Source organism: Melopsittacus undulatus, chromosome 2, assembly GCF_012275295.1.
Source record: "Melopsittacus undulatus isolate bMelUnd1 chromosome 2, bMelUnd1.mat.Z, whole genome shotgun sequence".
Lineage (NCBI taxonomy): Eukaryota > Metazoa > Chordata > Aves > Psittaciformes > Psittaculidae > Melopsittacus > Melopsittacus undulatus.
The window spans coordinates 97,898,231-97,918,717 of NC_047528.1; the positions used below are offsets into that span (position 1 = coordinate 97,898,231).

Sequence of the window (20,487 nt, forward strand, 5' to 3'; positions counted from 1 at the left end):
CAAAAGTTTTGTTTTGCTGTACTTTACGGCAATGATTTGTAGTGCGGGGGGGGCTCCAGCAGCAGGGGGGGATGGACGTGGCCGTGGACTTGGACTTGTACCAGGCCGTCCAGCTGCTTGGTCGTTTTTCTCTCTTTACATATGTTTTATCAGATGTTTTCAGGTTAGGACTTCATGGAGTACCAATGGACATACAAATTTTTTTTTAAAAGTCAGTAAATTCTCTCTTTTTTTCTCTCTTGGATTACAGGGTTTAAGTTTTTCTCAGATCTACTACTGTTTTTGGGTTGTCATTAACATGATTTTCATATGAGAATATTGGCTTAAAACATGAAGCCTGGTCATCTCAACTTTAAAATAAAGTATGGAAACATCTCTGTACGGTTGAGTTTGTACTGAATTTTAGGTTTTATTGATTTTGAAAATACTGTTTTTCTTAAACTGTGAGAAGATGAAGCTATTTTCTGAGTGCTAGCTAGAAAACAATATATTTATTTCATAAGTGTAAAAACCCCCAACAAATTCCTGTAGATTCTCCTGCCATTCCCTTCTTCACCTTTGTCAACCACAATCCAGGATCTTGATGATGTCTGTGTATATGGGTCCACAGCTGCTTCTCACAACAGCAACACTGGCTTACATGCCTGCCTATGCTCCCAGCAGCACCCTTGTTTGCTCCTTCTTTGTTCTTCTCTGCAATACTTCACCATTGTGGGGAAGCTATGCACAGTCTTTTTCCCTCTCGCTTTTCTTCATGGGGGAAAAAGTGAAAAGGGATGCTCAGAGAGAAGGAACATATTTTTCTGACATGTGAAGAAGATGCATAGAAACATATCCAGAAACTGCACACCCAGAATTACACAGAAATGTCCTTCTATGCTCAAATATTTTAGTTCAAGTTGACTTAGTATCTGAGGAGTTAGTCAATTCCAAAGGCAGAAGTGAAAAAGAGTGAGTTTAACGCTGAGTTTCTTTTGCAATTGGAAAGAAACTTGAAAATCATTCATCTGGTTAATGAACAGAACAAAGTCACTGCAATTATTTACTGTTATTTTTTTCTGCATCACAGTTAGTATTTCAACAAGCATAAAATATTAGTTGTTCATACAGATGCAAATGGAAAGGTGTTGTGGTTTAACCCCAGCTGGCAAATAAGCACCACAAAACCACTTGCTCACTCTTCCCCAGTGGGATGAGTGGAGAGTCAGGGAGGTAAAGATGAGAAAACTCGTGAACTGAGATAAAGGCTATACAACAAGTAAAGTAAAAGCTGTGCACACAAGCAAAGCAAATCAAGGAATTCATTCACCACATCACATGGTTAGGCAGGTGTTCAGCAATCTCCAGGAAAGCAGGAATGTTCCAGCTTTAAATTTACTCAGCGTAAAGAGGAACATGGAGCTGGAATGCCCAGAACATTGGGAATCCTTGCTTCAGTTTCAGTCTGTACAAATCTGAGCAGTGCAGTCTTTTCAGAGGCTGAGCCTTTTCTGCTCAGAGGTTGGTGTGAAGCTATTGACAACTACTTTCCCTGTGAGTGAGTGCAAAGAACTTACCTTGGTACGCTCCAACGTTTCTGATGCAGCTGTTCTGAAGAAACGGCTGAGAGGGAATTCCAATTGATTACCTCACGGCCAGTGGGTTCAGACAGACCTGGATGTGGTCAGCTGTCCTCCCAACTAAACCCAAGCACCAGTGGGAGTGGCTGGGGCACCCCACTCTGTATCTAGAGTCCTCTTACCCATACTGAGAGGGATGGATCTAATAGCTGTGGCATCTCATCATTCTTTCTTTGCTAATAGGAAATCACACACCAATTGAACAGACCCTGACATGTGATAATGTTGCATCAAAGAAGACAGAAAACAACACCCAAACTTCTTTCTTATGAAACAACTCTCTTTCTGGCAGCTCACTAGCCAGCTTTGCATGCTGTCTTCCTGCTCCATTTTTTTCTTGCTCCATTTTTGACATAACACAGTGAGCATCTAATATAAATTGGTTTGTATTTCTAGCTAACATATTGTGTACACTCTACTTTATTTAAGTCATTTGGAATGTCATTAGGATGATAAATAACTAGGCAGTCAAAACTTTTCTTCTCCCTCTATTCAGCTCCCCATGCTTCTGCACATGTGGAGGATGTTAATTATCTTTAACAAAAAGTAAAAATTATTCTAGTGAATGTTAAAAACCTAAATGGGTTTAAATTAGCATACTATGTCAACTATTGCATACTAGTAAGTTTATTTTAGCTTAGTAAATATAGCACACCTAGCTCAAAATATATGAATTAAAAATCTTATGCAAGAGCTGCACTGAGATGTAGACCTATTTATAAGCCATCAACTACTATAAAGTACCAACTGTGGGGCATACAGCACTTCATCTTCTGTACACAGCTTTTTTATCTATCAATCAATGTGAGAAGAACCTGGAAGAGATTGCAGTATAAGGAATAGGTTATATTTGTATAAAGACAGATCTACTGCATTTAAGTGCAAGACATCAGAGAAAACATACACAGCAAATAAATATTAATAGTGAACAGTGTCCGTTATCCTTTCCATGTCTGTGGAGTAAGACATAACAGAAAGAAAGTCTAGTTCCAGACACATTAAATGTGGTTTGAATTTGGTTCTATTAGAAAAGTGAAGCTTTGAGAATATGACTACTAGTTATTGAACACACTGAAAAAATTTACTTCCCTTTTCTCTCAATGGATTTCATAGTGTATCTGATATAGTCTTTCTAGTTTTGCTTTTAATTGTAGGTGATAAAATCTGTGATGGCTATTTGACAATGCCAGAGACTGACTTAATTCATTTATGTCATGTTGGGACTCATAACAACTTATCTGGGATTTTTCATATTCCTAAATTCATTCTCATGTAACACTGAAACCTTAGCACAGATGGTTTATCTTTATAACAGTGTAATTGAATGTGTATTATCTCAGATATTTTGGCAGTTCTGGATGGTCTGAGGAAGTTGGCTGGCAAAAGAAGTCAAGCTGGTACAATATTGTGATGAAAAGGAAGCAATTATGATGTTTATTTCTGAAATATTTTGTAGCAAGTGATGAATCTAAATTCTTTTGTAAGTACAGATTTTTCTCACTGAAGAAATTAAACTGTTAAGAAACAACCCCAAACAAACAATCCATATCTGTCTGTATCTAACAAGCTAAAACCCTTTGCTTTGGGAAAATGCTGTGTCTTCATACTGTAACAGAGTAACATGTAGTGGAACATAAAAATACAGAAGAGAATCTGTGCCTAGAGGCTATGCATAAGTAATCTGCATCCATCTCACAACAGATGTAATAAGACCTTAAATTATACTGATATTACATTTTAATCTTAACCAAAATAACCTACGAAATCCAGATATATGGTATATCTTAATTTAAAAGCCTTTTAAAGGCAATAACCGAAGTCCTAAATGCAGCATGTTATAGTTATTTAACTGTAGTAAAGAGATTTTTAAGTCATGTTACATGGTCATTCTGTAAGCAGGTCATTAGCAAGAGCCAAGTAAACGGGAATCAAATTAAAAATAAATCAACCCGATTATAGTAGGTAAGTTTGTTCCAATAGAAATGGTAAGTCAAACGAAATCATTTAACCCTTTTATTATGGCTTTCTGCAATCACAGTAGCCAACTATGTACTAGAGGCCTAATCCATATTATTAGAGAAACTCAAAGTAGCACTCAGCTAGCTTGCTCGTCATTGCAATACAGCACACTTCTACTCAGACACAATTAACTGTTGATAGAGGGAGTCTGAGAGACTCTTCACCTGTCAGTTCAAGTTCAGGGAACTGCTTGAAAGAGTCCAGCGCAGAGCCACAAAGATGTTTAAGGGAGTGAAACACCTCCCTTATGAGGAGAGGCTGAGGGAGCTGGGTCTCTTTAGCTTGGAGGAGGCTGAGGGGTGACCTCATCAGTGTTTACAAATATGTAAAGGGTGGGTGTCAGGATGATGGAGCTAGGCTTTTTTCAGTGATATCCAGTGATAGGACTAGGGGCAATGGGTGTAAACTGGAGCATAGGAGGTTCCATGTTAACATCAGGAAGAACTTCTTTACTGTAAGAGTGACAGAGCACTGGAACAGGTTGCCCAGGGAGGTTGTGGAGTCTCCTGCATTGGAGATATTCAAAGCCCACCCGGACAAGTTCCTGTGTGATGTACTCTAGGTTACCCTGCTCTTGCAGGGGGGTTGGACTAGATGATCTTTTGAGGTCCCTTCCAACCCTTGGGATTCTGTGAGGCACTGTGCCTGTACTCTTAGACAACTTGGATATATTGTACTCTTAACTGCTTCCATAAAAATTCAAATTGAGTAGACATTTAAAAAGCCTGACAGCCCACCACCATGTCCTCTCCCAGTCCACCAGACTAAGGAGGGCACATCTCTGTGAGGAAGCAGATGCTAAGAAATGCCACCGAAATTTCCTAATGATGCATATGCTCTGGTGCCCAGCACACTGCTATGATCTGCCTACTTGCTCAGTTAAATGACTTAAGTAAAGCATAGAAATTCAAAGACAACCTGTCTGTCTGTCACATTTTTGAAGTTGAGGCTATGGAGCTGTTATGACCACAGATATGGCAAGAACTGGATGTCATGCATAGGGTCATCAGTGGTCCAAAGCCCCAAGAAAGGGGCTATGCACACAGAGAGGAAGAAATAGAGCAGTATGCTTCTTGGGTTTGTCTTTTTTAAGATTCAAGTTTGACAGAGGAAAACTCACATAGTGCAATAAACATCCAATTACATAAATTGAGTTTAATCTGTCTCTAAGGCTACTCTAAAAAAACCACCATAAAAAGACAAAATGCACGTAATATAATTTATCTGAACTCTGCAAAAACTCCACTGCAGGCAGGGCTTTGCAGCATTGTCAGTAAAATTAGTGAAATACAGTCTGAGAGAAAAGAAATTAACTGCTTGCAGAAAAAAAGGAATGTTTCAGTAACAGTTTTGTGTTCTGTATTAAAGAATAGGCCCAAATTATGCAGGTCAGAATCCTCGATGAATATTAGAAAGAAAAAAAAAAACCCAAAAAACAAATAACAATCTGCCTTCATCACCCCGAAACAAACAAGCAAAAACCCCACCAAAAATGAAAGAACGATACAAAGAACAGTGTGGTTTAGTACAATTCATCAATTATACCTTACAGTGGTTTCACCATTCAAGGCTGAAGAATGGAAAAAGCAAGAACTCAGGGTTTGTCTTCCTTTGCTTCTTTTCTGAAATCTGTTTTTAATGAATCACACTGTAGACCCATCAGTTTCACCAGCATACCAAGGTAAGGCAGGACCATTACTTCACTGAGAATCTGGGACAGTGCACATCAACGTGCACAAACAGGAAGACTGGAACAGCTAAGAAAGAAATACTCTGTGTGAAAGCATCCTGTTCCTTCTCAAAGTTAGGAATAGAGTGACAAGATATATCCAGAAAATTAAGGAGAATTAGGATAAACTTCTGCTAATCAGTAATTGGGACTACCAGTGAAAAGTAGCAGATCAGAAAGTCTAAACCTCCAGAATTAATAATTTCCACAGATATCTGCCCATGTTCCCCACACTGCAGCACAAGTTAAGGTTTCCTATGGTATCCATCTAAAATTTCAGTTTTCTCGAAGTCAGCATGACAGATCTTCATATCACTTGCTTTTAATTGTTTAAAACAACCCTATTTTCTGCCAGCAAAATTACAATTTTTGGTTTCACTTAAATATCTCCCACTCTTATTATTTCTGTCACTAACCTTCTAATACATCTTTTGCCTAATTCTACACTATTTTACTAAAGTCCTTCTGCTAATTCCCTCACACTTCCCACTCCAGAATAAAAATTATTAAACCCATAATTTATGCCTCCAGTACAGATTTGCCATTGATTTATTAAGTCAGCTTTCCCTCCTTCCCTCTCCTCTGCTTTCTTTTTCTTGACTCTTGCCTTTTTGTGACTATAATTCTGTTTCAACACCACCTCAGCCTCCTGGGGGCTTTTAGATATTCCATCAGTACAAGCTGCAGTATCCAAACAACAAAGCTTGTTGTTTAACAAAAAGCTTGCCTGTTACAGTCCCCCTACCAATAGCTCCTTTTCTTAGAAACAAGAGAGAAAGCTATAACAACTTAATATGCTTACCTCTGGGAAACAGTGTAGTTGCATGCACCAGCCATTTGCAAAAGGGTCCCACCTCACTTGCATTTGTTTAACCTCTTTGAAGTTACAATGCTGCCCTCAAACAGGCCTAACAAGGAAAAAAAAAACAACAAACAAACCAAAACCAAAACCCAACCCAAAATACATCCCCCCCCAAAAAAAAAAAACAACCAAACCCTCAAACTACAAACACCACCCCCCCCAAACAGCCAACCAACCAACCCCAAACGTAGAAGAGGGTAATTCTGCAGCTACAGATGGTTAAGGATGATCTCAAAAAGATGTTTCGGGAAATACTGCTACTAAGTTTACGTTTCTTTTGCTGTTATGTTACTTAAGTATTTCTAGGGAAATTTGGGTGGTCTGGTATAGGGATGAAATTGTATCTACAGCATAGGATTTTGAAGCTAAGTATAGACATTCAGTTTCTCATAATTCAAAAAATAGTTCAGAATTAATTGGGGTAAAGTTAACAATATCACAATTATTGAGAATGAGTCTGCTTTGTTTAGCTTGCCACACAAACACCATACAGAGAAAGCATCCTCTGCCCAGGATTTGGCTATTGCTCTCAAGATATGTTAAAACACCAGCGTACTAACGTTTACAAAGTGGCAGAAAAAAGATTTCTCACAAGGCCCAAGAAACCCCACTTCTAATCTAAGGTTTAAATCTTGCAAACAGTTTATGACTGTTCTTGTATTTATTGCAAGTAGTCTCCCTGAAATCAGTAAGAAAAATGGGTCCATAAATCTTCAGCACAAAACAGACAAGGTGAGGAAACGAAACTACTCTTTCCAGGCAATTGATTTGCTCAATCCAAGCAACCAGCACCCAAAATGGAAATTGGATCCTCTGACTCTTAATTCAGTGCTTCAGCCTTTTTCTCAGTCAGTCTTTTGCTCTCCCACTTCAGATATACTACAGAATAGGAGCTTGTCTCCCATGGATCTCATACAACAAAGCAATCTGCAAAACACGATTAGTCTACCTGTAGCACTATACTTAGTTGAGAAACATGCTTACTGTGAATCGCCTGAATAATCAACTCTTACTGCTTTAACATGTTGGCAGTGGGCATTTACCCTATCCTCATCTCTAAAACTTTCTTTTTCCTAAATATTTAACCCAAGTCTGAGAATATCTAAACTTCTTACCCTTCTGTCAGTCTTCTATCCAAGCCCTGATTGCTCTGACTGTCTCTGTTTCCTGATCCCTGGAGCTCCCCTCATCCTGTCTACAACACAGGGCCCCACGTCAGCCTCCCGGGGCCGTCAGCTCCTGCTCCAGTGGCACCTTAGGTGGGCCTGTCCCCATCTCAGCTGCACCCACATAGCAGGTTGATCCTGACTGCTTGGCTTGACTTTGGCCCTGCATCATCCCTATGGGCTCACTGTGGCTGGGGATGTCCCAGATGACTCCTGCAGCCACCCTGCTCCTTGCGTGGGAGTGGCGCTGAAGCCTCCCAGATACCACATTGGTCCTGCAGCACCCTGTCCATTGGAGCTGCCAGCCCTCATGGCACCCTGACGTTAGTTATCTTTCAGTAGCATCAGAGAAATTGAATACTAACTTTTACTTGCTTTGTTTTTTTGGTTGCTTTTGTTTGTTTGTTTTTTACTTAGTGAAGTTAGAAGTAAATCTATCAGTAGTTGATAGACTTGCTTCAGTTGCTTTTATGCCTTCACATTATTGCTTCCCTCTCATGCCTGTATCCAGCAGATAGTGGAATTCGCAGAAATCTTGGACTGATACTAGAATCAAACTCACAGGAAATAATCAAACACTTCTCTTAGTCACATATGCAGCATATTCAGGTCCCCATCCTTCAGTGTAAGACAAAAACCACAGGCATTTCAGAGGGCCATAGGGTGTTTCAGCTTCAGGAGTGTCATCTTGGTGAAGATTACAAGTGACAGTGTGCGCAGCATTGTGTATTGTATTACTAGATTATGCAAGTAGTGTTTATTTGCTTTCCTTTACTCAAAGAAGTAAAATTAATAACAGAGTAAATGATTTATTTTTTTTAAAAAGATACTACTTTCTATTGAATATATACTTTACAGAGTGAAGGATAGAACAAAACACTGCAGCTGGGCATGTCATCAATAGCAAGAAGGGCAAAAGCATTCCTTCAGTGCAATAATTAACACTTGCATCCCGTTAGAGAATGGCCTCATTACAAAGTATGTCTATAATGAAAAGCTTTGCATAAGTAACCTCCAACACACATCACCACGTTCATTCTGCCCTACTTATCACTCAGTAGTTTGAATTTCATTGCAAGAGCCCTGTCAATTAAACTTGCAGTACACTGTGCAAGTAGTCATTACATTCCCCAAATTCTTTTATTTTTAAAGGTATCTATAGTTCACAAATCCATTTGAAAGCAATTCTTTAAGAAATCTTAATGTTTGGTTTTCTATTGCTTTGGGAAGTGTCCTAGCAGTACACAGCACCTTCCTATGTTTTGTGGTTAAAGATGATTTAGTCCTTCAGATACAAGTAACGGATTACTTTTCCTCTACTCTGTGATAAAAGTAAGTAGCAAAGTAAAACTCATTTGTATTTACTGCTTACCTGTAAATTGAAGGAGAACCTACCTTGCGGCCAGTGCATTGAACTAACTGCCTCTCGAGATATCTGAACTAAATATATGCATCATTGGATGAAGTCCAGCTTTTTCTGACCAAGACGCATGACAATGTAAAAGCTTTCAGTGGTGCACTGATGTTAACAGGACACTGAATCAGTTCCCTCAGGCTCAGTTTTTCAAAACAAGGAGACCTATTTTCTAATTGTTGATGCTGACACATTTAGGCAAGCACGTGCCTAAGATGTCTGCAAGGTCAGAGTTTAAGGATCTGTGGAAGGAAAAGACACAGCTGTGAAGACTTTGTTGGGCAAAGCATTATTTTCTATCTGTGTATGGCCCCTCCATTCTTTGCCTGGTGTGGTTTGTTAGAGCTTATATTGCACTTAGAAAGCTCATGGTTAGGCCCAAATACAAAATCTATCAAGTTTCCATGGGAATTCAGTCCCTTAGAAGGTCTAATTTTATTGGTGGTAAACCAGAAGTTATAGATGTTCTGCCATTTTGGAGAAGAGGATGAGCTGTATTGTCTGGAGTTTGTTTCAACCATTCTCCATCTTAGTGGAACACAAACCAGCACTGCAGTAAAAGCCCATTTCACTGGAGCCTGTGCCCAACCTGTTATCACCAGTTCCTGGTAGTGCTAACACAGTGAAAAGACTTTTTGAAGACTCAGAGGTTAGCAAAACAAGCTAGCTTCTGCTGATAATAATTTTTGCTGCCATATACTAAATACCTTTAAAATAGTGCATTAATCATATTAATTGGAAAAAATAAATCTTTCAACACTAACATTTAGGGAGCTGATCATAACAGGCCTGAAGCTCAGCTGGAAACTGAGGATGCTACAATAGTAGTTTTTAACAGCAGTGATGTATTTTGACAGAAAAGAGAATACTAAATTGTAGGGCTGTTTGAGCATCCCTGAGTACTTTATAATGGGGGGAAAAAATGATATGTTTCTTTTTGTCAGGAAGACTCAGAATGAATCAGACATCTTGACAGAAAGACACTTAGCAAAAATAAATGTAACTACAACACTTCATTAAAGTAAAAGTATCTTTACTATTAATATACAAATGGTGAAGAGTGACAAATAATTGATATACTTTAAGCCATACTTTCAATGTCTTTCATAAATACAAAACCAGCATCTGCAATATTACTTTTTTTACAGTATAGAGATATATATATACACAGCATTTCATAGGGACATAAGATTTTGAAACAATAAACAAACTAGCTCCAGTGGTATCAATATATAATTCAGGTGGTATATATCGCAAGTGGGCTGTTGACAACGTGTGGAATAACAAAAACAATATATGGTATGCTTTAGCTTATACTATACACAGCATACAAATACGTACTGAGTGCTCATTGTAGCAGGAAAGCTATTCCTTTTTTTAAACCTTGCCTAAGTAGTTCAAAATTCTTAGTGAGAACACTACACCATGAGCAACAGAATTATCTTCCTGGGGATTCTGACTGCTTTATATATTTGTCACTGATCTATAGAGACCCTGAGGGTTTGTTTTCCTTCCCCCAACGCTGCCTTTTAGGTTTAAAAAAGTAGCTTACTTATATGGCAGAGTTAAAAGGATACAGCAGGGTTAATATTCTCCCTCCTCTGGTTTTCACAGTTTGCAGTACCCTGACTTCGGCAATGCCCTCCAGCAGCCTCTCTTGTATCAGCAGCTCCCCCACTTCCCCTGTCACTGCTAAGGACATTCCCAGTATCCGAGCAATTTCTCAGCTCACTCTTTGGCACCTGTTCTCTCTGGCAGTGGCTTTCCTGAAATGCCGGCACTGCATCTGGTCATCTTGCCCGCTCCCGATCTCACCTACGACTTAAAAGTTGCCAATACAAATTTGGCAATAAATATTTATTTCATTTCTCTGGGCTAAAAATGGCCAATATTCAAGTTTGAAAGTCAAACATCGTGAGGCTTACAATGCCTGCTAAGAGGAAAGATAGACTTGTAAACTGTGATTTCTCAGAACCTAATCCAAAGCCAAATTTGCAATAGAATGCTTCTTTTTGGCTCAGGTTCAAATAAAATGATAAAAGAACACATTAATATGTGCAGTGGAGATATTGAAGATCACTTAAAACGTAGTGAGTGGTATCCTCCCACCACTACAGAACTGCTGTCAAGGGGACTGGGTACTCCAGGAAATTATATGAAAAAAAATGGAAAAGGGGGTCCATCCTCTTTAAAAAAAAAAAAACTATTCAACCATAGTAGCTCTGCATCAATTGGCACAAGTGTCTGAAGTTAAATAAATGGATTTAAGAAGAAATACTACTTAAGAGTATTTTCATCTTTGCCTAAAGAAGTACCAAAACTGCAATGACTTATTTAGTGGAATGTTTTATTTCTTTTTCTTCTTGTGGGCATCTAGTAATGTATGGGATAAAACTGTGATCAGATATTTTATCAGCATTTCCTGATCAGTACAAACTCCTGATGGGAAAACCTCCTCTAAGCAAAATTTTAGCAGGAACCGGGCAGGACATTTAAGTTCCACTTACCCCTTAGAGTCCAATCTGCAAAAGTGACTTGATCAGCTGAGGACATGCAGAGCCTCGCTGAGATGTATGGATGAAACTCACGCCCCAAGGAAGTCAGTTTGAGCCTAGTGATACCTGGATTCTACTGTGGCCCTTCTTGCAGTGCTCTCAGCACCCCTCCACAGATCAATTTGTGATAGAGTTCTTGAGTTTCAGTAAATCATCTTTTTGGAGGATTTTTAATCAAGAGTTAATGTCATTCAACAGATGCAACAATATCTCTACAAAGATATTACTTACTACGACAGTATACAGGGATGGTGAGGCCACAGATGACTACAAAGCAAATATTCACTGCAGTTTTATTCCAGAGGTAAAATGGTGGGAAGATGCTCCACATAATCTTTCAGATTTAAGAGAAGATTTTAATGTTTTAGGTCTAAGTACGTAAATATAACAAAGGAGACTTTTTATTTATCTGACTCTCCAACTTGATAAATTGGTCAAAACACCCCTACACACCCTCATGTGTGTACTTGAATCTTTTCAGTAGTAATACACCCACTATGACCCTCACTAGAACTGTGATCTCAATAGATTTCTGCAAATTTTGTGTTTAGAATATTTACGTGACTTGAGAATACTACCTCCAGTTTACTTCAGATGAGTATTTGAGCATATTGAGCAGAGAAGTATGTCATGGTAGAGCTTTTAAATATTTTGAACAGGCTTTGTAGACAAATTACTGAAGATTTTTCTTTAATAAAGCAGAGTGGCATGCTATCAAAAGGCACAAATACATTTCCATTATCCGGTCTAGGAAACAGAAAAACGGCATGATTATTATACTACAATTTGATGATTGGCACTTAAATAAATAATCAAAGTAATTACCACCATAAAAGGAAAGCCACTTTTTTTGATAAACATCAATGCAGAGGCTGAAGACAGCAGGTGGAATTCACTATACCAGGGAGTGTTGTCGAACAGCCTTTGTAGATGACTGTCATTGTGTGATTATGTTATACATATCTATGAAGAAAGAGTAGGCCCAATCTTGCAAAGTCTCTTATGAAAGTACATCCACCCTCCTGCTCACATCAGCCCCACTGGTGTCAGTGGAGTGGTATATGAGCTGTGGGTTCAGCCACACTAATTACTTGCAAGACCGTGGCCTAAATAAATTAATCTTTGTCACAATAGACATTAGCATCACCAAAATAGTAAATATTTTTGCAACCACAAAAAATTATAAAAGTCAAAAAACCCCAAATGAACAAACAAGAAAACAAAACCAGAAAAAACCCTCCAGAGCACTTTTGTATACTAAATTGTTAAACATTAATTAAAACTTTTCTTACTGTTGTGGTAAATCAGAATGCAGGTCTACTAAAAAATTAACAAGAAGCTCAAAGTCATTTTACTTGATTTTACTCCTTATTTTTTGTTGAAAAGAGATTGTCACTGCCACATTCCATATAATTAACTAATTCAATGGCTCCCTCCCACCCTTGTTCCTAGAGTATGTTAGTGTAACAATTCAGATTACTCTTACAAATAGTTATATTTTGTCAACTCTTCTGACATTTCATACTAACACTTAAAATTACTTTTAGACAGAAAAAGTGACATTTATACAGATTTTTTTTTCTTTTTAGTCTAGAATAGGAAAAGAAAGTAAAGAAATGATGTTATTCCACTCTACACGTATCTTACAAATTACTATGCGCTGTCCCTCATTTTGAAATATTTGCACATATCAGTTTTTAAGCATTTTTTCATAGTTATAGTGTGGCCTTCTCCTGCACAGCATAGAGTCAAAGCACAAGAGATAACAGATCAAATGGTATGCCTGGCCAGTCCATCAGTAATTTAGAACTGTTTAATTCTCAGCCTTCACATAGGTCAGCTGGCAGGAGATTTAGCACCAGGAAGAAAATAAATACTCTTGGAAATAACCTTTGATTTGTAATCCAATGTAGTGGGAAATGCCTTTGCTTCCAGCATTGAAATAGTTTTGTGGTACATTTTACTTGTAAAAAGCATCGCAGGCATATTGATAATAAATGTGCTGGCAGGACCTCTTAAATTTTCTAATTCCTTCACACTGTAATTAGAGGCCATTTAGAAAACAAAACCAAAAACCAACAAAATGAACCCCCAACCCTGAATATATAGCTGTTAGGCTATAAAGTTTTTTTTTGTGTAAATCTCAAGAAGAGCTAAAATTTGAAATGCATTACAGTTGAGCCTAGACACTGTTAGCTCTGCCCACATTGTAGAGAAACCTTGTTGTGTAGATGATCATGCTGGATTCAGAAAAAAGCATCATTTGCCTAGCAAAGCTTGACTTATGTGATATGCACAGCACCACCCAATTTTGTGATGGCAGGTACAAGAGGAAAGGATGTTTCCTACCTTCATCCCTGGTAAAAAATACTCCATGAGATGATGTGGGCTGCCACATTATTTTCAACTGCTGGAATTTTCCAGGTCCCTTCCTCACATTTTGATAGAGGAAAAAGCCCAGCTGCTAATATATACTTCATAGAATAATATATTTTCATATACAAGAGACAACTGTTCCTCTTAATTACAGCTTAGGGGCAGTCCTGCTCACTGCGTATTTACTCAGGAAGAAACAGGACTGAGATTTAATAAACAAGCAGCTATTTGGTAGTACTGCCTACCCAGCAGTGGGAGTATGCGGGAGCAACAGTGAGAGGTCATAAAGGAATGTCTTCACCTTTCCTTCACCCAGAAATAGTGCCTTAGTGTTTAAATGAACTTCTTTTCAGCACTTTCAAATTATTCTCCTTCATGACTTTAATCCCACATTTCTACCTCCTCTTACCCATTCTTTTCACTTTGGTACTGGCTTTGTGTGAACTTGGCCTCTTATCCTAGCCACACCAGTGGCATGCCTCTGTGCTCAACTACTTAGTTCATTGTTGTTACTTTCTAAAGTAAGGAAAAGTTTTTTAAAAAAAACCATAAAATGACTTGGGTTTGAAAAATAAAAATCCCCTATGTGTTAAATATGTCCTCCTCAGCAATTTCAAATGCACTAAAGCTTGGGTTAACATGAAGTTTAAACTGTCATCTTCCTCAAATTTAAGGACACTCTTTTACATTTCACTTTCAGCTTTACTGCACAAAAGTCAACCACTTTGCCATGACTTTGAAATATCAGCTAAGGGTTGATGACATCCTGTGGGAAACTGGGAAGTATAAGAACTTCAAATATGAGCAAAATTCAGATATAAGTGAGGATAGAACATGATTTACTGAGTAAAGCTACACTTAAACCTCAGGTACAACTTAGATTTAGGAAATCCATAAGGTACTCTACAATTTACTCTGTTAAAAACAATTTTTCAATCTAGTTTTCTATATTGTTTATCTACGTCTTTCACAGCAAGATTTTGAAAAGTTTGGTACGTGTGAATACACTGTGGTGCTGAAATAGAAACAAAACATATTACTCCAATTAGTGGGACCATTAAATCAATGGAAATAAATATGAATAAATTTTGCATCAAATAAATCAGTCAAATTTCAGTAATGCATGTTAAGCAGAGTAATAAATATAAACAATAAAAAAAAGACATCTTAAGGAACTCTAGACAGGAAAAAATGTATTTGGTCTAATACCAAATTAGCTTGTCTTTATTGTAAGGTTTCATTTAAAGCCAAGTTTATGATTAAAAAAAGTTTTATTTTCACACCTTTGTTGGTATTTTAGTTCACATGCAATCTTCAAACCTTTAATACAGTTAAACCTGAATCACTAAAATAAGAGTCTTTCAGAGTCACACTCATGTAGTCAGGATGAGGCCAATATACTGCTACGAAATAGTTAGCCAATATTATTTAAGTCTCTATGTGGCCATTACCAACTTTTTAGTTGGTTTTTAGTTGGCCATTACCAATCAACAGGTCGAGTTGGCTCTATGTTTGCTTCAATGATAAGCACAGCTGGAATGACTACTGAGTGTCTGCCATTGCTGAGGTCTTAAACTTTATACTGAGACTGTTTTTTCTTTCAGGGCAACCTGCACTTTTTTTTTTTTTTATTATAAATGGAAATAAACACAGTAGTAGATGTCACTTTATGTATGTAGCTTGCACTGTAAGATCTGGAGAGACCTCATGTGTTGTTTGTGATTAGGGGTGCTTTATAACTGTTCTTTAAATAGACAAACTTTATCATATAATAAATTACAGTCCTTATTCTGCGGATTTTTCAAATTTATACCATGGGACTTGGTGTCAGCAAAACTACATACTAAAACCATTAACCAAAAAATAGAAAGAAACCGTAGACAGAAACTGTTTCATCATATGTACACATGTATTAACTATTCCAAGCTTAAGTTTCCCAAGAAATTAAGGTCAGATGTAAAATTTTGGTCACGGGGTTACTTCAATCCAAATGCATTATCCAGACAGCTGTAGTTTAACTTATTATGCTTTGCTATCATCTTCTTTTGACTGGATGATGTCATTAGCAACTTTGATTTCTATGTTTTCTGCATTTAAAGCTTCTTTCCCATTTTCCTCCTTTAGTGGCAGCTTCCTATCAGAAGAAGAGAGGAATCATGGTAACACATAAATAACATGTAAACTGGAATTTAAGTCTACAGTGTACATATTGCTTATACAGTTCACGGTGTTTCTAAAAACGTAATTTATATAATTTATTGACAATAATGTATAATTATTTATATTATGAGGTTATTTGTTTTTGAAGAAATTCATATTGACTCTTTCCATTTCTATAAAGCCAGAAAAACCTAAATAGTACATGACAAGAACATTGCTGCTGCTCAAAATGCTGTTTCTGCAGTAAGATAAAAGAAGCAATAGAATGCCAAATAAATTGACCCAAGACATATAGAGGTATGAGTTCCTTAGGATACTGTAAAACACTTAAAGGCAAGCTTTTGATGAATCTAGATTATACTCTTTTTTATGTCCATTTCCAAATATTAATTCAATTTTATATGAAATAGGAAATCTATCATTGCAGGTTATGCCAATACATTGGTAAAGGAAAGAACTTTTTATAGCACAATGAGGTAATGGAAGTTATTTTATTACTTAGAAAATTCTAAAATTTATTTTTGCTACATCACACTATCCAGCTGCATTAATAACTTCTAGCTCTTTTAAGACTAAATTAGAGAAAACTCAGAGGAGTTTTATGATACTTAATTCCAGTAGCAACAGTGCCTCCACCCTTAGTGTACAGGAAAGACAAACACTGATTTCATTCAAAAGGATTTGGAAAAATCATTGATTCCCTGCTGCCAGTAGTTAGCTGTCCAAAAACAGAAACAAAAAAAACCAAAAACCAAAATCTGTCAAAATATATATGGTTTACTCAGACGTTCCTGTAATAATGTCTCCTGAGCATAATTGCTGTTAATCGTGATTTCAGTTTGCATTTGCTTTCTGTTTTTAACTAGGGAATAGTATGCATATGTCTGTTTTATCCACTATAACTGGTAAATTTTTCAGTAAGCTTCCACTGTGATTACTTCAATGTCCCAAAGAGCAATATAGTGTTCAAAACCTGTCTAAGGAACCCCTTAGGAATGTGTTGTAATAACAGTGTTTAATAACAACAAATAAAATAGTGCAATACCCAAATTCCCAGTCTTATGAAACTTACGCTGTCTGAAATGAACTGCTGTTTGTCTAGAGGTTAAACAGGAAGCACAACCTGTATCTCAGAGAAATCAAAGAGAAGACTAACTTGCTGTATTACAGTAAATTATGTGGGATATATATCAGCTGTCTGGCTTTGAGCACAAAGATCTCTAGTAATTGCCAGTTTCATACAGCACACCCAAAGGAAACAAATTTCAGCCCACAACACAATGCCTGAAAGAATGGAAACAGCAGAACCAACACTAATCTATTTTTAAAAGAAGTTAAAACATTGAGGCAGAGGAAGCATGGCTCATGAGATGCATTTTAGGCAAGCAGGTACCTGTGTTAAAGACCTGATCATGCAAAGCACTTCTACCAGTATTTAAAGAAAGACTGAATTTAATCTAGTTTTATATAAAGGCAAAATAATTTCTCAAAAATGTTGTTGAAAGGGAAGAAGTATTTAGTCAAAGTGAAAACTGGGCAATTGACAGAATATACTGTTTTGGAGATGTGGATTAAGAGCATGTTACAACTATTTTCAAATAAATTGAAATAGGAAGATTTGTTAGAACCCTGTTGAAGGATACTAGGTATTATTGAAATCCATGTTCATGCAGTGTGATAAAATTAGCCTTGGTTTCAGTGTAAGCAAGGGAAAAAAAAACCCAACCAAACTATAGACAAACCAAATGTTTTGCAAGTTTTCTTCATCGAAAAGTCCATCCACCATTCCTTAACCTGATTGTCTTTAAAAACTTGTAGGCTTTTTTGAATATCAGGTGAAGTTATCAGTTTAGTTGTTCAACATTATCCTTTTGACCATGACAGGATTTTTGTATTTGGAATTTTCCTCTTCATTTGTTTCAAATATTAATTCATATTTAATCTTTAGTGCAGATCAATCATTTTCTTCTTTTAATTAACTAAATGAAGTTTAAATGTTTTAATTACACCAATTTTCCTAGACCTAATTTTATTTTAGCTACATCTATTCAAATTAATTTGATGCTTTTCAGCTGGGCAGACTAATCCTTTCAAATCTTACAGTATTTTTTAATGAAAGCTTTTTTTTTTAAAAAAAAAAAGATACTAGAGAATTTTAAAAGGTTCTTTCGCTTTAATCAGATGTTGGATGTTATCAATCATTAATAATATTGACTTCACTTAGTGCTGCAAGTGGCCTAAATGAAATAGTTTGCTGATATTACCCATACAAAGCTTTAACTAGAGTATTTACTTTCCTATTTTACAGGAGAATGGCTCTCAGCCCTTTTGATACTGGAATACACCCGGCTTCATTAACACTAAGAAACACTCAACTAACACTAGAAACACAATAATGTCAGAATTTTTATATTAATTAGCTATGCAATTAGTACCACATTTCACATGGTATTTCAATCATATCACAGAAATGTAATATGAAATGTACAGCTGTAAATGATTTCCTGTCAGCATTATTAAAAACTTCTTGACTTGCAGGTGAAAGTGCTTTGTGTTCATCTGTCATGCATGGATTCCAAACCTGGCTTTGAAAAGAATCACCTGAGTTAACGTAAAATGTAGACTGATGAATAATATGCTGACCAATATAATGAAAATATTATTGTAAGATGAAGTAATGCCTTTATTAATTATTTTCCACAAATGATTAAATTGTATTTAAAGTTCTACGTATAACTTGGTATTATCCAAAATAATGCAACTATTCAAAATATTTAACCCAATTTAAACTGAAGACTTACCTCATATACCTTTAAGATAGCTATAATTACTCAGAATGAATCCCACCTCGTATGAACATTGCCTGCCTGGAACGTCCTTGAAAGTCTTCCTTCCTGCAGGCTAAGCTCTTCCATTCAAGATCCCTGCTGGTCATCCTTGCTCTGCCCAGTATATGACTGGGTTTCAGCTGCCAGCTGATAGCACCTGTTGTTCACAATGTGTTTTTGTGAACAAATCCTACTTGTTCTTCCTACTGAGGGACTTCCACCCTATCGCATCCTCCTTTCTATCTCACCTGTACTTTATATTGCTTCTCTGCTTTTTCAGTTACGACCTGTGAATGAGCAGAAGGTCTTTCCATTTTCCCTTAGTACCAGTGTTCCTCCATATGTCTTGGCTGCATGGTGCTCTATTTATCTTTGGTTTTCTAAGTGATTCTGTCCTGAATCTTTAGCTGGCTTCTGTCCAGCTTGGACTGCTGCCTTTTGCCACTGGTTGTTGGAGAAGAATTTACCAAAAGGAAACTGTCATCATTATTAATATCTATTAGTAGACCAATTCTCCCAAGGACATAATACCTATCAAACTCCTTATCAGTTGTTCCTATGCTTTAATTATTTTTTGTGCCACCCAGTGACTGATTCTTTCCTCCTCCTCCAGGATAATATAAGAGTTTTGATTTTAACATCCTCAAAGTTCACTCACATCAGCTGTTCTAATGACTGGAACAAGCAGGAAGAACTGAACTGGATTTTTCCCGCTATCATGTCCCTTGCTATATGCATTTCTCTTGTATTTGCAAGATTTGGTGCTACAGATAGTCCTGAACCACAAAGAAATGTGGCCCTGGCACCTTACCCACTAACCTATCCGACTCCTGATGGACTTTTACAATGTTTACTACTACATTCCCCTGACTCCTCAGATAACTGTGGGTTCTCTAAAGTGCCCCTCATTATAAATTCTAATAAGAAGAGCAAACATATCACTAGTCATTCAACAAATTCCATAATTGTTCAATTAACACAAGTTTAAAGTCTTCAAGTACAGGTTCTTTAAGGAAGTATATAGCTTATTGCACTGTTATCTTAACACAACTCCCAACCCCATTTACTAAAAATGCCACTGACAGTCAATAACACAGGCTTTCTTCTTATTAAAGGTTCTGTCTTTTGCAGTTCTAGATAATGTTAAGAAAAGCAATTTTCCTGTAATTTCAGTAATAGACTTTTGTAAGAACATCTTCTCCTTTCAAATAACAACTGTGATTTTATCAAATAATCAACAGGTGATTTTTATATCATTTTTTTGACCGGCTGAGAGAGATGGGGTTGTTCAGCCTGGAAAAGAGAAAGCTCAGGGGACACCATATAGCAGCCATCCTGTACCTAAAGGGGGTCTACAAGAAATCTAGAGAAGAACTTTTCACAAGATCATGTAGTAACAGAACAAGGGAGAATGGTTTCAAACTAGAAGATGGGAGATTTTGATTAGATATTAAGAAGAAATTCTTCATTATGAGGGTGGTGAGGCACTGGCACAGGATGCCCAGAGAAGCTGTGGCTGCTCCATCCCTGGCAGTGTTCAAGGCCAGGTTGGATGGGGCTTGGAGCAACCTGGTCTAGTGGAAAGTGTCCCTGCACATGGCAGAGGGGTTGGAAGTGGATGATCTTTAAGGTCCCTTCCAACCCAAATCATTCTATGACTTTGTGATTCTATACTGACTACAGAAGTGTATTTGTAGCCATGACACATTTAAGTTTTCATGAGGTAGGTTTTCACAACACATTAAAAGCTTTGGGCTCA

The 20,487-nt window shown here is 37.1% G+C and overlaps 1 protein-coding gene across 1 annotated transcript in view; it reads right to left on the reverse strand.

Moving 5' to 3' along the window:
- Positions 1-15,762: 15,762 nt before the first annotated feature.
- The window catches only part of NCAM2 (neural cell adhesion molecule 2), a gene marked incomplete at its 5' end in the record, with an annotated part of 131,722 nt that continues 126,997 nt past the window's right edge, over positions 15,763-20,487 (reverse strand). The window contains one exon of the mRNA XM_005151624.4: positions 15,763-15,874. Within this exon, the coding sequence (XP_005151681.2) occupies positions 15,763-15,874 (112 nt within the window). The remainder of the gene's footprint in view (positions 15,875-20,487) is intronic.